The sequence below is a fragment of the Macaca thibetana genome, chromosome 4 (assembly GCF_024542745.1).
Source record: "Macaca thibetana thibetana isolate TM-01 chromosome 4, ASM2454274v1, whole genome shotgun sequence".
NCBI classification, from domain to species: domain Eukaryota; kingdom Metazoa; phylum Chordata; class Mammalia; order Primates; family Cercopithecidae; genus Macaca; species Macaca thibetana.
The window spans coordinates 115988032-116003899 of NC_065581.1; the positions used below are offsets into that span (position 1 = coordinate 115988032).

General features: G+C 39.0%; 1 protein-coding gene across 2 annotated transcripts in view; it reads right to left on the reverse strand.

The window, feature by feature from the left end:
- Positions 1-15868, reverse strand: part of SASH1 (SAM and SH3 domain containing 1) — a 287896-nt gene that overhangs the window by 47419 nt on the left and 224609 nt on the right. For both annotated transcript variants that reach the window (XM_050787296.1, XM_050787295.1), the window contains exon 8: positions 15614-15715. In XM_050787296.1, coding sequence (XP_050643253.1) covers positions 15614-15715 — 102 coding nt within the window. The remainder of the gene's footprint in view (positions 1-15613; positions 15716-15868) is intronic.

Genomic DNA, 15868 nt, shown 5'->3' on the forward strand with positions numbered 1-15868 from the left:
AGAGTGATCTTTGACCTTTACCTTCTCCACCTCCTCTAGTCACTATCAGTGTCCCGAAATCCTCCCTCAGATTACACACACAGTCTAAGTGGAAATAACACATCTGCCTGTAAGTGGGGACCCTCTCTGAGCCATGGCTGCCTCAAAAGATTTTCCTTCAGAGAAACACCGGACCCCTGGTGTATACCGTAGCCACACTGTTTTATAGCCCATTTTTTAAAGCTCTATGTTTTGAACATTTTCACATGTCAACAAATATTCAAAACAATACAATGTATTAATGATACAGTAGTATTTAGTCATCAAAGTATACCATAATTTACTGATATCATGGTCCCCATAATTAGACATTTGCCTATTTCCAAACAATCCTGGGATGCACACTTTGTGGTAAAATTTCTAACATATCTAACACTTTTTTTTTTTTAGAAAGATGATTCGATTGTAGAATTGATGGGTAAAAGGGTGTGTCTTTAAGACTTTTGATACATATTGACAACTTGCTCTGAAGAAAAGTTGTATTGTTTTAAAATCTCACAAGCAGTTACCAACACTGAGAATTACAATATTCTTTTCCACTCAGATAAATAAATATCTGTGTTTGTGCTAAACAGATATTTCCTGATTGAAATGAATGAATGAATGAATGAATGAATGCACTGATTCAAGGCATCAGGAAAGGCAAGGAATAGCAATAGGAGGAAGCCAACATTCCCTGGATTTATAAACGTTATCATCTAGAAGTCTGAGGGTAGGGAGAGCCCCAAGAGAAGTTCAGAAATATGATTAATGCTAAGGTCAACCGTGACAACTGCATGAGAAAAACACAGAGATATAGGAATTCCGACGTGGGAGGACTCATCTCTGGGTAAGGAAATTGAGGCACACTTCCGTGAGGGGAAGAGGACCTGCCATGGGTTTAGGGACATTTCCATGTCCCTACATGAGTCTAGTCCAGTATTTAGGTGGTCCTGGGGCCCTACTTCTCCCGCCCACCCCAGCCCAACCTTAGATGCCCTCCTATCTAGACAAAGAAGAGCTCAGCTGATGTTGTTGCTTTTATAAACAGCATGTGACACCAATCAACAAGAGCTTCCCGGCCCTCCTCTTCCCCAAGCTTGATTTCATAATCTCTCCAACATGCCTGATCTCCCTCCATGGTCCAAACAGTGATGCACTGAAAGTCCCTCCCTACCTTAGGGGCACTGCACTGATTCTGAGGCCATGGCAGAGGCCTTTTGGTCACAGTCATCGGGTTAATGTGTTATTCTTCGTGCTTAGAAAAATATTAGTCTCACTGTTCAAATAAGTTAGAGTTACTTTAAAGTGTGTTTATGAGTTGCTAGAAGTAACAGTAGAAAATATGAAGCACATTGTGGGTAATTTTTTTTTTCTTTTATCACAAAGGAGTCAGGGGAGGACTCATTTGTTTAGTAAGAAATATTTTGCTCATTAGCTGGTGACATCATTGTCCTCTGAAATTAGGAGATTTTTGTGAGCATATGGAAAAAAAAAAGATGAGATTCCATTCTTCTCCCAGAGGTGCAGTGGAACACTGAAATAATCTCTGGCAGTTTCAAAATTAACTAGTTGTTGCCAGATTTGAAGAAAGAGATGGAGGAGGAGGGGGCGGCAGAGAGGAGAAGATAATTACATGATAGTTTTATTTGGAAAAAATATGTGAGAATTTGAGGTAATATTACCATTCCCTAGGGGCAAAGGCTTGTCAGCACTTAATTCACTTAAGAAACTGCTTTAAAATTTAACCATAAAACCAAAGGAGCAGCAAATGGATGTTATGTTCCCTAATCAACTGTAATCTCTTTCTTAAACTCACGAACTTTGAATCGTTTTTAATCGCCCCCATGAGGAGAAGGGAGAAAAATACAAAATCTCAGGAGTCCTACAGCCAGATCTAGGGAGGCTTAAAACAAAAGTGCATCCTCCCACCCCAGTTCTGCAGGATGCCACAGAGCAGAGAATGCCTTTCCTCCTGAATGGGTCGGGGGAGAGAGTGGTAAGTAGAGGAAAGAGGAGTGGCTTCTCCTTCACTCTGTAAATCTTTGGAAGACATTTCTGCCTGGGGCTTTGTCACCCTGACCATAGGTCAGAGAAATGCGTTGTTTCATATTAAATAGGTGAGTTAGGAAACAAAGTGTCCACAGCTCTACAGGTCCCTCTGTTCAGAGTGGGGTAGTGTTATCCAAAGCAAATCTATGGGATCAGACACACTGAAGACTAAAGCAGAACACCAAACCCACTCATTCCCAAGGGCATCCAATTCTCACATGCCATGGAAAAAGGATGATTCAAAACGGGACTGCCAAGTAGGGCAATTACATATGCGTTTAAGGCGCTAGTTTCTGGAGCTGATGAAAGTGTTCATCCCAGAAGCCGTAAGTCTCCTAAGGGATTGGGTGGTGTCTGCAAAGTCACATTACTTTTATGGCATCTTAGGCTGAATGACTCATGGATCAGGCATGATGACTTCTCCGATAGGGCTGCCAAACAACCTTGTCTAGGCAAATGGCAATGTAGAAATACAGAGAACTGATGGAGCCAAATGGCAATGGAGGGAAGCGGGGCCCACCAAGATCATTCCTCCGAGCCAAACTTATGCCACCAGGTCACTGGGCATCTGTCGAAGCTGGAGGAGGGAGGGTCCAATGTTACCTCCTAGACTGACATCTACAACCTTAATCTCCTTATGTTTGCAGGATAAATAAACAAACTTACTTCAAGTTCCACATTGAAGAAATCTAGACTAAATACCTTCAGAGAGGAATTATGTAGAGCTAGAAAGGTTGTTTGTGGTCATCCAATTGGCAAAACTATCAGGTCATGAACTCTGCTGAACACTGAACCACAGAATATTCTTCTCACAACGACTAACGAAACGAGAAAAGCCCCCCAAGAAGAAAAAACAAACAAACAAACAAACAAAAAACACTAAAAACTTGCGCCAAGAGCAACCAAACAAAGAAAGCTATATAATCTAATGTACTGAACTCCACGACCAAGGTAAGAAAGAAATTTCTGAAGCTCACTGGAAAAGGCCCCCAACTTCTACAAAAGCCAGGCTGGCAGGAATCTGCAGAACCCTTTCATGTGACTCCAGATCTGGAAGGAAACAGTGTGGCCTCTTTATCTTTTTCTGGCCTAAGAGCAGTGGAAATGGCTGCAGAAGAGCAATGAGTGAAATGATGGGAAGTCAGGGCAGGCTGTTCTTGATTGAAATACAGCCTCTAAAATTAAAAAAATGAATGAAAGGCAGAATGGCTATATTCCACCAATTACCCCGGCTATGAACCAGGTGGCATAAATTACGATACAGCACATTCAACACAGTTTCAGGAGAGAAAAGGCAGAGTCCAGATATCCCAGTGAAGACCACATTTCACCATATATCATGGCCAGGTTGTAGCAACAACAAACATAAATGGACCACAGAATAAAGCCCTCAACTGTATCTTGAAAGGAGAAAAAAAAATCTATTGTCAGATAGCATGGCAAACAGGTCAAAACATATCAGCACAAATAGAGAATGTGATCAGAGCCACTCAAACAGGACCAAGATGAAAAAAAAAAAGCATGACAACTGTACAAACAAACTATGGCAAAGAAGGGGGGAAAAAGAAGCATAGATAAAACCAGAAAGCCAATCTTTTGCTCTCAACACTTCATCAGGAGAAAATATAACTCAAGGAACAGGAAGAAATTCCTAATAGTTGCTTCCCTCTATAAAATAATTTAGTAAGAACATGAATTCAATTAAATGAGACCTCAAAGACAAGATAAAAAATATAAATGATATAAATTTAAAGTTTGCAGAAATAAGGAAACAACCGATTAGAGAATCAATTTATAAATAAAAATAAGCAAAGAATAGAATCTATACCCCAGAAGTAAAAATACTGATAGAGAGAAATGATTCATATTACTTGACCCAATTTTCTCATATTACCCAAGTTTTCCGATTTACTCAGCTCTTCATCCAGACCTCTGACTTTGCTGCTCCCTCTCCTGACACACATTTCTCCTTCTCCTTGAAAGTTCCTCCTCAGTGTCAACCACTTTCTCTGGGAAGGCTCCCCAGACCCTCCTTGCTGGGGCTTGCTGGACTTTCTGTGTGCACCTATCACAATAGGCAGGAAAATCTCAATGAAGTCCACAACCATGCCATCTATTAGTCTGGCTCCTTTTCTCAAACCCAAGCTCCTTGTGTACAAGGACTTGGCACATAGTAGGTACTCAATAAATGCTTGCACATAAATAAATGAAAGAATGCTCAAGATGGCATTCTTTCAACCTACACTTTGGGTCAAATCCGCAGTGTAAGAAGTGATTTGCATCCTTTTATAAACTAATTATGTGATGCTATTAGCATAATACTAATAATAAATAGTAGAGTGAACATTGAAAAGTGAGGAGTGTGGTGTGGTACAAAGAGGGAGATGAATGGGATTGAGAAGTGAATAAAAGGATATTTTTATATAGATTATACTGTAAAAAAATTTGGTTGTGTTAAAATACTGCTTTCCAAATGATTTGTCTGATGACTACCATTCTAAGAATTTTGTTGCAGTGAGCCGAGATAGCGCCACTGCACTCCAGCCTGGGTGACAGGGCAAGGCTCGGTCTCAAAAAAAAAAATGAATTTTGATACAATGGGTAATTGTGACAACATTAAAATGAACTCAAAACAAATGATGGGCGACGTATGATTCTAATAAGCATTCTTAGGTTGGAGATGGACCACAGTGTAAATTCTACATATGAACAACAATAGGGCCTGGGTATCTCCCCAGCCCATCCATTAAATAAGGACTGGCACTAGGGCAAATGATTTAACAAGGAATTGACACGTAATGAATCGATAACATTGAACAAGTAATGAAAATCCTCTTATCCCCAACTTCTCCAGGGTTGTTCCCAAGAGCACAATAAGAAACTGGGATTGCAAATGGAAATGCCAATCTCTAAACTGAATTAGACTACAAATATCTGTACTGAAATATAATCAGCTAGTGGGGAAATGTGGCATATCCTCTTTGGTATTTATGTATTAGGTTGGACAAAGGAAATCACCACTTTCATAGGTCAAAAGCTGTCTACTATCTCTAGTTCCACAAGGTTCAACCAAATAAAAGAAACAATAGACCAAATTGTATCCATAATCTATCTTAATTTTTTTAAATAGGTATCCTCAGATTATATAGTATCTGGTTATTGTGTCATTTGTTTTTATCAGTGTGGCCCTTGATATGTTTTTCTTTCTTCCTCTTTTCTTTTCTTTTCTTTTTTCTAGAGACAGGTTATTGCTCTGTCACCCAGACTGGAGTGCAGTGGCATGAACACAGCTCACTACAGCCTCATTCAGGCAATCCTCCCGCCTCAGCCCCCCAAGTAGCTGGGACTACAACTCAATTTGTTTTGTTTTGTTTTTTGTTTTTTTTTTTTGTAGAGATGAGGTTTCACCATGTTGCCCGGGCTGGTCTAGAACTCCTGAGCTCAATCCGCCCACTTTGGCCTCCCAAAATGCTGGGATTACACGCGTGAGCCACCACATCCAGCCAGCCCTTAATATGTCGAGGAAGGCCTCCAAGCAGCAAGCACCCTCAACTTCTTACAACTGTAGAAATCAGTAATGATAAAGATGTGCCTGGTTAGTTCCCAAAGTCAAAGAGCCAGATGGGCCTGCCATGAGAGTGCCTTCTGACATAACAGGTATGGAATGCACATCCACACACGTCATCAGCACTGTAGGGCCCTAGATTATTTCAGTACAATTAACTACTTACACTTCACAGATAGTACTCCGTCCAAACATGCTTACTAAAACCATACCAGGCCCACCCTTAAACCCACTTACACGATAATACCTTCTGAAATAGGAAACACATTGATTATGTGTTTGGTAAAAGTATAACCAAGTAAACACGCACTTTTACATTAAGCTTGTCCTGACAGTTCTGGCCTCTCTGCTGATACATGAATATAAGCCATTACTACCATGTTAATGGTATGTACAAAAATAGCACTTTTATGGGAACTCAAGTATTTTAAGAATGGCAGTTGACGGGAAGGGCAGAAGATCTTCACCTTAAATAACAAAGAGATGAAGTGCCTGGCCACAGATGCAGAGCTAATAGGTGGGCGATTTGGATCTGAGCCCAAGGTCTGACTCAAGTCTGAGCTTAACCAGTCTCCTCTCTTGCCCACGCAAGGCGAAGTCCTGGTTTCCAGGGACTAGTAGAGGCAACAGCTTCCTTCTTGTGTAACTTTGTGGAAACATGGCGATCTTAAGGGACTCAACAAACACATGCCTGAAAACTTTGGCCCCTATCTCGGGGAGAAGACGGAATGAGAGGGCAGAAGAGAAGTGACAAGAAGCCACCTAAGCAATGGCTCCTGGGCAGCTTATAACCAGATGGAACAAAATGGGCATTTCTTAAAACATCTCACTATGTATAGTTTTCCAATGGATTGATTTTTCCTTTAGTCTCACCCTAAGCTGTAGATTAAAGGAATTATTACTTTTACTCTTTTAATAAGAACTTAAATATGTTCCAATTTTACTATCATTTTAGTTTCAGAATCATGGTTTTATTAAAATACAGAGTAATATTTCCTCTGATAATCTCCTACCCAGCCAAATAAAATGAAAATTTATAAGAATTATTCATAAAAATCAGAATAATCATATGAAGGTCTCAAACACATTAAAAGACTAAGATCAGTGTGCATTATTTCATGTTTTTAAATTTTTTTTACTTTTTTTTCTTTTGAGACAGGGTCTCACTCTGTCACCCAAGCTGCAGTGCAGTGGTGCAATCATAGCTCACTGCAGTTTCAGCCTCTTGGGCTCAAGAAATCCTCCCGACTCAGCCTGGTAGCTGAGTAGCCTCAGTAGCTGGGACTGCAAGCATGTGCCACCATGCCCGGCTAACTTTTTTATTTTATGTAGAGCCCATGCTGGTTGTGAACTTCTGGCCTCAAGTGATCCTCCTGCCTCAGCCTCCCAAAGTGCTGGCATTACAGGCATGGGCCACTACACACAGCCAATAAAAGTTAATTTTAACATAGTTACGTGTAGAAAGATTTTTGAAAAGGGTTCATCTACACAAGGTAATACTGCATGCATGGTATACAGAATTGCTGATACCTGTCCCAAGGATACAGGGCATAAATGCCTTCTGATAAATTATTGCTATGTCCTGTTTCTTCTTTCTTCTGGTCATATTATAAATCAAACAAGTAAACTCTTCTTCTGTGTGAGAAATAAAGAACTGAAGAACATGAGCCTAAGACAACCATCAGAGCTTCAATAAGTAGAACCATTTTCTAGCTGTAAACCCAAAAGCAGCCAATTAGAACCCTTTTAAATTTAAACCCACATACTCAGAGTTATGAAAAGATCCCTTAGGAAAAGAGATGCAGTGGGGAAAAAAAAAGTAAACGCCATTAAAAAGCAAAATGCTTATTCAGAAATGAAAGTTATTTTTATACTTGGAATTTATCCTCTCTTAAACTTGCTTATTAAACACACCTGTAATTCCAGCACTTTGGGAGGCCGAGGCAGGCAGATCACCTGAGGTCAGGAGTTCGAGAACAGCCTGGCCAACATGGTGAAACCCTGTCTCTACTGAAAAGAAAAAAAAAAAAAATTAGCCAGGCATGATGGTGCATGCCTGTAATCCCAGCTATTCTGGAGGCTGAGGCAGGAGAATCGCTTGAACCCGGGACGTGGAGGTTGCAGAGAGCCGAGATCACGCCACTGCACTCCAGCCTGGGTGACAGAGCGAGACTCCTTCTCAAAAAATAAATGAATAATTACAAGAAGAGAAAGACAGCAGAAATAAAATCCATCATTTTCTTGGGGATACTTTCACTGTATCTACAGTGCCAACTCAAGTACTATGGTATGTGTCACTCTTCACATAATTTATGCATCTAATCAATATCCACTGCCATCCAAGTCAGCAAAACTATAAAAATCGTACACATTTTTTTAGATTGCTGGGAATATTTATAGGTGGGAGCAGATTTTGTAAATTCATCATATGCTGCCATTAAAGAAATCTTCTTTGCGGTCAGACTTCTCCATATGATGAAGCTAATGATATCGGTTTATATGTTAACACCTTTGAAATGTAAAAATAAAACTTCCGGTAAATTTTAACCTAAAGATAGTGTCTGAAAGTTATTCTAGTAAAAAAAAAAAACTCAAAATAAACACAGCAAGAATAGTCAATCTTTAAAATTTTGAGTTGAGCTCAGAATAGCAGATTCTAAAAAAGAGGACAGTGGTTATACAAGTAGACGGATGCTGCCACTCTGCTCCAGAAAGCAGTGAAATCACAAATGCTCAGGCCACCTATGAGTGTGTGCACTGTTCTTATGCCATATGCTGTAAAAAGGGATTATACTGTTAACCTTTTCTTTTTTCATAATGGAAATTAAGCCATTTACCACAAGAACCACTTAAAAGGAACTTCTGCCGGTGCCCTGGCTTTCGGCACATACCAGAATTGTTATTAATAAATTATCTTTCAGAATGTTCTATTTCGACTAGGGCTGTGACTACCTTTCCTTCCAAAACTTCAAACCTGAATCCTCTGGCTTGAAGACCATGTCTGTTACTAAGGCAGGTGAAAGGACATTGAAAATTCTATGTAAAACCTGGCCACTGGAGAGGGACATGTTTATGGTTTACAATTTTAGAAAGTCCCAAAAAGATTTAAAAGGTGCCAACTGAAAGATCTTATAACCTTGGGATATTTTAGTTGAGACTTTGGAAGTCCTCAATCGAGGAAACACTGAAAATAGCTCCACAGCGTTCTGTGTCTGTTGTCCAAAGTTTTGGACACAGTTCAACCACATGGCTCTCTCCACCACAAACCAAATTAGCGACAAAAAGGTACATATGGTTGAACGGAAGGCTATGAAGAGTGCACACATGGAGGTAAGGTGGTGTTATAAGGCCAAAATTATAACATTCTTTTTTTTTTTGAGATGGAGTCTTGCTCTGTTGCCAGGCTGCAGTGCAGTGGTGTGATCTCGGCTCACTGCAACCTCCACCTCCTGGGTTCAAGCGATTCTCCTGCCTCAGCCTCCTGTATAACATTCTTTGCACAAATATTTCCCAACTCTAAAACTCCCCAAAAGCAAAAGTGATGAGTTATGAAACGATGACTTGCTTTACTCACTCACAACATTTCCCCGGGGTGCACCATCCTGGTAAGGAACTCCAGCTACAGAAACACAATTCCAGCTTTTCCTGGAACACATTTTTCTATGAAGTGAAAAATCTACCGAACGGTAAAGATGACTCTAGCCCATATTGCACTTCGTTGCCAAGGTTGTTGCTTTCATTTTTCTTCATATATTACATATATTCTTAAAACATTTTAAATAAGATTGCCATCAAATGATCTCTCATTTGGAAAGATCTTTCACAGCAAACATTTTAATTAGTATTCAAGTACCAGGTATAGATCACTAACTCTTACCCACCAGCTTTCTAAAAACAGAAAAACTATGATTTACTACAACTTACATTAGTAAAAAACTAGAAAACCCGGTAAAACAGAGATCATAATTTCTTTAAATGTCTTCTTAACTAGAAAATAAACTGAACCTTAGTGCACAAAGCTTGAGAACTCTTACAATCATCCCTCCTTGCAGGAGGCAAAGGAAAAAATAAACTTACCAAAGTAAATTAAAATGAAAAATAATAAAATAAATGTGCAGACATTTAATAAGAAATACAGCTAAGCTCTCAACCAAAAATCTCTTTTAAAACTTTTAGCACTCCCAACATAAGTTTATTATTAATGGAAAACAGCACAAAACAGATTCTTCTCTGGCAAAGGGAAAGCTATTTTTCACTTCCCCTGTAACTATCTTTAGTACTTTACACTCTTGGAAACTAGGAATGTGCATATGGATTTATTGTGAGGCAACACGCAATTATCTAATTTCAGCAGTGGGGGTGGGGAAGCCTATGAAATCAATGCAAATGAAATCCTAAGGCATGACAGGCATCAATATAGGCATTGAAGTCTGGTGACAAAGGCCTTATGATCCCTAAAACTTTCATGGCCTAGGCCTTCCTGATTCGAGCCAGTGGGCTATTCACATCTCTGTATTCTAGAAAGGAATTGATAGAAAACAGAAAAGCTCCGGCCCTTGCATGAAAAATATTCAAAGTACCTATAGCCCGTGGTGGCTGAATTCTGAAATTAACTGCTCTGCCATAGCGGCAAATCTAAAATAATGCGAATGAATATGGGGTTTCTGGCCAACTCTTCATAAAAATGCAAAACAGGCTAAAGCCAGGGTAAGAGGGGCAAGGGTCATATATATACCTTAGGATTACAATCAAGTTTAAGTAAACTTCAGTGGTGATGGTGGTGGGTTGTAGCTCTGAACAGCATGACCAGAGGTTGGCATGGGTGTTGGCAGAGAGTCAGCTAGCAAAATATACAGGATAAATCAACTGCTTCAAAAAACTGCATTGCTGACTAGCCTATCATCACCTACGCCTCTCAGCCAAAAGAGAAGTCACTCTTCAGAACTTCTGGAAGACTGTGCTCTGAGAGGAGGAAGCATATGGTATTTCTGGCCCTAGGTCTAACAAAGACAGGCTGAATTTATTTGCGAGCCATCTATGAAGAAATAGTTTGGTAAGGAGTTAGTAATACAAATGTGTACATGGCATCTCAAATCTGTGTGCACACACATGAGTGTGATTTTGTTTTATTTATTTATTTATATATATTTTATGAGACAGAGTCTCACTCTATTGCCCAGGCTGGAGTGCAGTCCTGTGATCTTGGCTCACTACAACCTCTGCCTCCTGGGTTCAAAAGATTCTCTTGCCTTAGCCTCCCAAGTAGCTGGGACTATTGGCACAGGCCACCATATCTGGCTAATTTTTTATTGTATTTTTGTAGAGATGGGGTTTCACCACGTTGGCCTGGATGGTCTCGAACTCCTGACCTCAGGTAATCCGCCTGCCTCAGCCTCCCAAAGTGCTGGGATTACAGGCGTGAGCCACTATGACTGCCACATGGGTGTGATTCTAACCTCTGCTCTAAAGCATTAACTGTCAGAACAGGACCTGTCTCTTTCTCCTTTACTTTTATAACTCAAGCATCTAGCACAATGCCTGCTATATAGCAAGGGCTCTATAAATGCCTCCCAAATGAACAGAGAAATGCTGAAGAGAATGAAATGTTCCAACTATTAAGAAGAACTCATTTCATTCTCACAATTTATATCCAGGTAATGGTTCTGACTAGCCCTCTGAAAGGGGTCTCATAAACCAATGCTTAATAATGCTTTCTTAGCAGCTTATTCTAAATGCTTGATAATACTTATATTAACTTTCTCCTAAACAAGACAAGCTCCTCTCTTTGAAGTCTAAGTGGGTGAGCTTTTACTACAGTCCTGTTTCTCTGAATGGACAAAGTCTTTTAACCTTTCCCTTGACTCAGATGCTATTAATCAGGGCAGTATACAGTGAGTCTGATACTAAGGGACCCAGTATGGACAACTGAGTCTTTGTTTTCTCCCCCAAGTTGGGTTTGAATTGGTCCTGAGTTACTGTATTTATTCCTCATGATCCTTTAGGTTCATGATGTACATCTACATTATGTTAGACTTTAGGACTTGAGGATTAGAGACCCAAAAAGGCACATTGAAAACCATGAACACGGCTCTTTTGATTACCTCATTGTCCCAGGACACATTGCTGGCTGGCTTATGACACATTTATTATTATAAACAGTAATGTCTCAGTCACTTTCACACAAAAGTAAACCAGACAGGGCTTTCAAAATCATAATCCTTTGTTTTTTAGCTGCAATGGAAATCTGGTGCTTGATTCAGGAAACTGGGAGATGATGGAAGGATTATATTTATTTCTGATAAACCGCCATTTGTTGCTTAGATACTAAAAAAGATAAAGATTGAATCTGTAGTTGCAAGACATAAAACATGCTTTTAAAGCAGCCAGGAAGAATGAATGTTCAGGCCAGGTGCGGTGGCTCACGCCTATAATCCCAGGACTTTGGTAGGCCGAGGCAGGTGAATCACCTGTCAAAGGTTCGAGACCAGCCTGGCCAACATGGTGAAACCCTATCTCTACTAAAAATAGAAAAATTAGCTTGGCATGGTGGCGCATGCCTGTAATCCCAGCTAATCGGGACACTGAAGCAGGACAATTGCTTGAACCCAGGAGGCAGAAGTTGCACTGAGCCAAGAAGTTGCAGTGAGCCGACATCACGCCACTGCACTCCAGCCTGGGTGACAGAGTGAGACTCCATCTCAACAACAACAACAACAACAACAACAGAATGAATGTTCAAATATAATGCTCTTCTTGAAATATTTCTGTAGGAGCTGGACATTGGAGAGACAAAGAATACAGTCTTCCTTGCCCAAGGGGGTCACTATTTCCAAGGAGGCTGAAATATGTACAATCAATTTTGATATTCTAGGATAACTGTTTAAGTTTGATCTATAAAGCCAGTTTAACAAAAGCATATAATAGGAAGCAATAAATACGCTTGAGGACGGGAAGGAAAGTTTCAGAGAGGAAGGAACAGCTGGACTCCACCTTGAAAAACTCAGATTTTCACCAGGAAAAATTTAGAGGAAAACATTTTAGATAAAGAAAATTATGTGAGTTAAAGTGCAGAAGAATGAAAAGTACAAGGTTTGTTCAGTCATGCATATGAGGTCCAATATGTCTGGCATAGAGGGTATTGGGTGTGGAGATAGAATATGATATTTAAGAAATTGATTAAAGCCAGATCACATAGAATTTTAAGTGTGCCAAGAAGTGTGGAATTTATCTTATAGAAATGGAAAACCATCAGCCTTTTCAAAACATAATTGCAAGAAAAGACGGATGTTTTAGAAAGGTGACTGGTTGTATGGAACACAGATAGGAAAAGACAAGAGACTGAAGACAGGGAGATGGGGTTGTTTCCAAATTTTAAGGGTAAGATAACCTAAAAAACAAAACAAAACTATGTAATACATGAAAAGAGGTAATTCCTTCTGTTTCTGCTCCACACATTGTGAAGGCGACACCTTAAAATGTCTTTATGAGGCCGGGCACAGTGGTGCACGCCTGTAATCGCACTGTTTTGGTCATATTGAAACAGTATGAATAATATAAGGTATGTAAGATGGAAAGGAAAAAGTTAAATTATTATTATTATTATTTTTTGCAGAAGACATGATCTTGTTTTCTTGTTTTTTTATTTTTATTTTAATTTTTTTATTTTGACACAGGATGGGGTGCAGTGGTAAAATCACAGCTCACTGCTTCCTTGGCCTTCTGGGCTCAAGCGATCCTCCCACCTCAGCCTCCTGAAGACATGATCTTATATATAGAAAACCCTAATACTACGCGTGCCACCCCCCCCGCCCACACACAGCCTACATAACTAATAAATTCAGCAAAGTGACAGGATAGAATATCAACACATGAAAATCCACTGCATTTTTATACAGTAGCAATGAACAACTTGAAAAAAATTTTAAAAGCATTGTCATTTACGATAACATCAAAAAGAATAAAATATTTAGAAATAAACTTAATTAAAGAAGCAAGACTTATATACTGAAAACTGCAAAATACTGCTGAAAAAAATTAATGAAGACTTAAATAAATGGAAAGATACCCTATGTTCATTGACTGGAAGATTTCATATAGTTAAAATGACATTACCCAAGTCAATCTAAAGATTCAATGCAATTCCTATCAAAATCCCAATGATATATTTTTCAAAAATAGAAAAGCTCAAACTAAGATTAATGTGGAATCTCAAGGAACCTTTAAAAAAAAAAAAAAAAAAAAAAAAAAAAAAAAAAAAACCTTAAAAAACAAGAACAAAATTGGAGGTGTCATACTTCCTAATTTCAAAACTTACTATAAAGTTATGGTAATCAACACAGCATGGTACTCGCAAAATGACAGAGATAGTCCAAAGGAACAAAATAGCCCAGAAATACATCATCACATATGTGATCAATTAATTTTCAAAAAGTATGCCATGACCATAAAATGAGGAAAGGATAGTCTTTTCAACAAACGGTTCTGGGAAAACTGGATATCCACATGCAAATGAATGAAGTTGCACCCATACATCTCATCATATACAAATATTAACTCAAAACAGGTCAAAAACCTAAACCTAAAGGCTAAAACTATGAAACCCTTAGAAAAAAACAGAGGGCAACATCTTCATGATATTAGATTTGGCAATGATTTTTTGGATATGACACCAAAAGCACAGGCAACAAAAAAACAAATAGACACACTAGATTTCAAAATTTAAAAGTGTGTGCATCAAGGACACTATCAAGAGAGCTAAAAGGTAACCCACAGAGTTGAAGGAAATATTTACAAATCATATATCTGATAAGGGATTAATATCCAAAAAATAGAAAGAACCCCTGCAACCTAACAATAGCAGCAAAACAACATAACTGAAGACCAGGCAAAAGACTTCGACATTTCTACCAAGATGATACGCAAATGGCCAATGAACATACAAAAGATGCTTGAGGGAAATGCAAATCAAAATCATGATGAGATACCATTTCACACCATTAGGATAATTATTATCAAAAAATTATAATAACAAGTGTTGATGAGAAAGTAAAGAATTTGGAACCTTTGTAAATTGTTGGCAAGAAGGTAAAACGATACATCTACTGTGAAAAAAAAATATGGCGGTTCCTCAAAAAGGTAAATACAGAATTACTATATGATCCAGAAATTCTACTCCTAGGTATGTGCTGGGTATGTGCAAAAGAATTGAAAGCAGAGACTCTGAGATATTTGTACACCAGTGTTCATAGCAGCATTGTTCATAATGGCTAAAAGCTGGAAGCAACCTAAGTGTCCATTAAGAGATGAATGTACGAATAAAAGGTGGTATACACATAAAGTGGAATATAATTTATCCATAAAAAGGGATGATGTTCTGATACATGCTGCAGCATGGATGAACCTTGAAGGAATTATGCTAGGTGAAATAAAGCAGACACACAAAGACAAATATTGTATAATTCCACTTATATGAGCTACTGAGAGTAGTCAAATTCACAGGGACAGAAAGTAGAACAGTGGCTGCCAGGGGCAGGGTGTGTGTGGAGGTGGGTGAGGCAGGGGTGAAGGGAGAGTTATTGTTTAGTCAGAACAGACTTTCTGTTTGAAATGATGAGAAACTTCTGGAAATAAATTATGATGCTGGTTGCACAGCAATGTGAATGTACCTAATGATCAATATCATTAACAGTATCAGTATCACCAAACACTTTAAAATAGCTGATATGGTAAATGTCATGTTACGTATACTTTACTGCAATAAAAAAAAAATAAAAAACAAACCCCCAGCATGATAACACTATGTGGACTGTGGCTGAGTCTCTGTCAGGTAGAGAAAATAAGCAATCTATATGAACAGACACTTCTTTGCAGACCCAGGTGCGAGTTGGAAGTTGCGAAAAGAAATCCAAAGTCTAAAATGGTGAAGACTGTCCCTTATCAGTATAGGTGATCAAGATGTCAAAGACATGGTAAACTCACATTGCAGTTTGATGAGCCATCAAATGTTGGGTAAGAACCATCTGGCCAATCGGTAGGGTCCAGGGCAGCCGACTGCCGGTGCTGGGCCTCGTATTCCTTGAGCTGCAACAAGAAGAAATGGATACTGAAATGGAAAGAATGGCCAGACACTGGCCAGACCTTTCACAAGGAAATGACTCAAATAATACATCTAGGTTCCTGGTTCACAATCTTGTGCTCAAGCAGCAGAGAGATGACTTTGGGTACCTTCTTCAT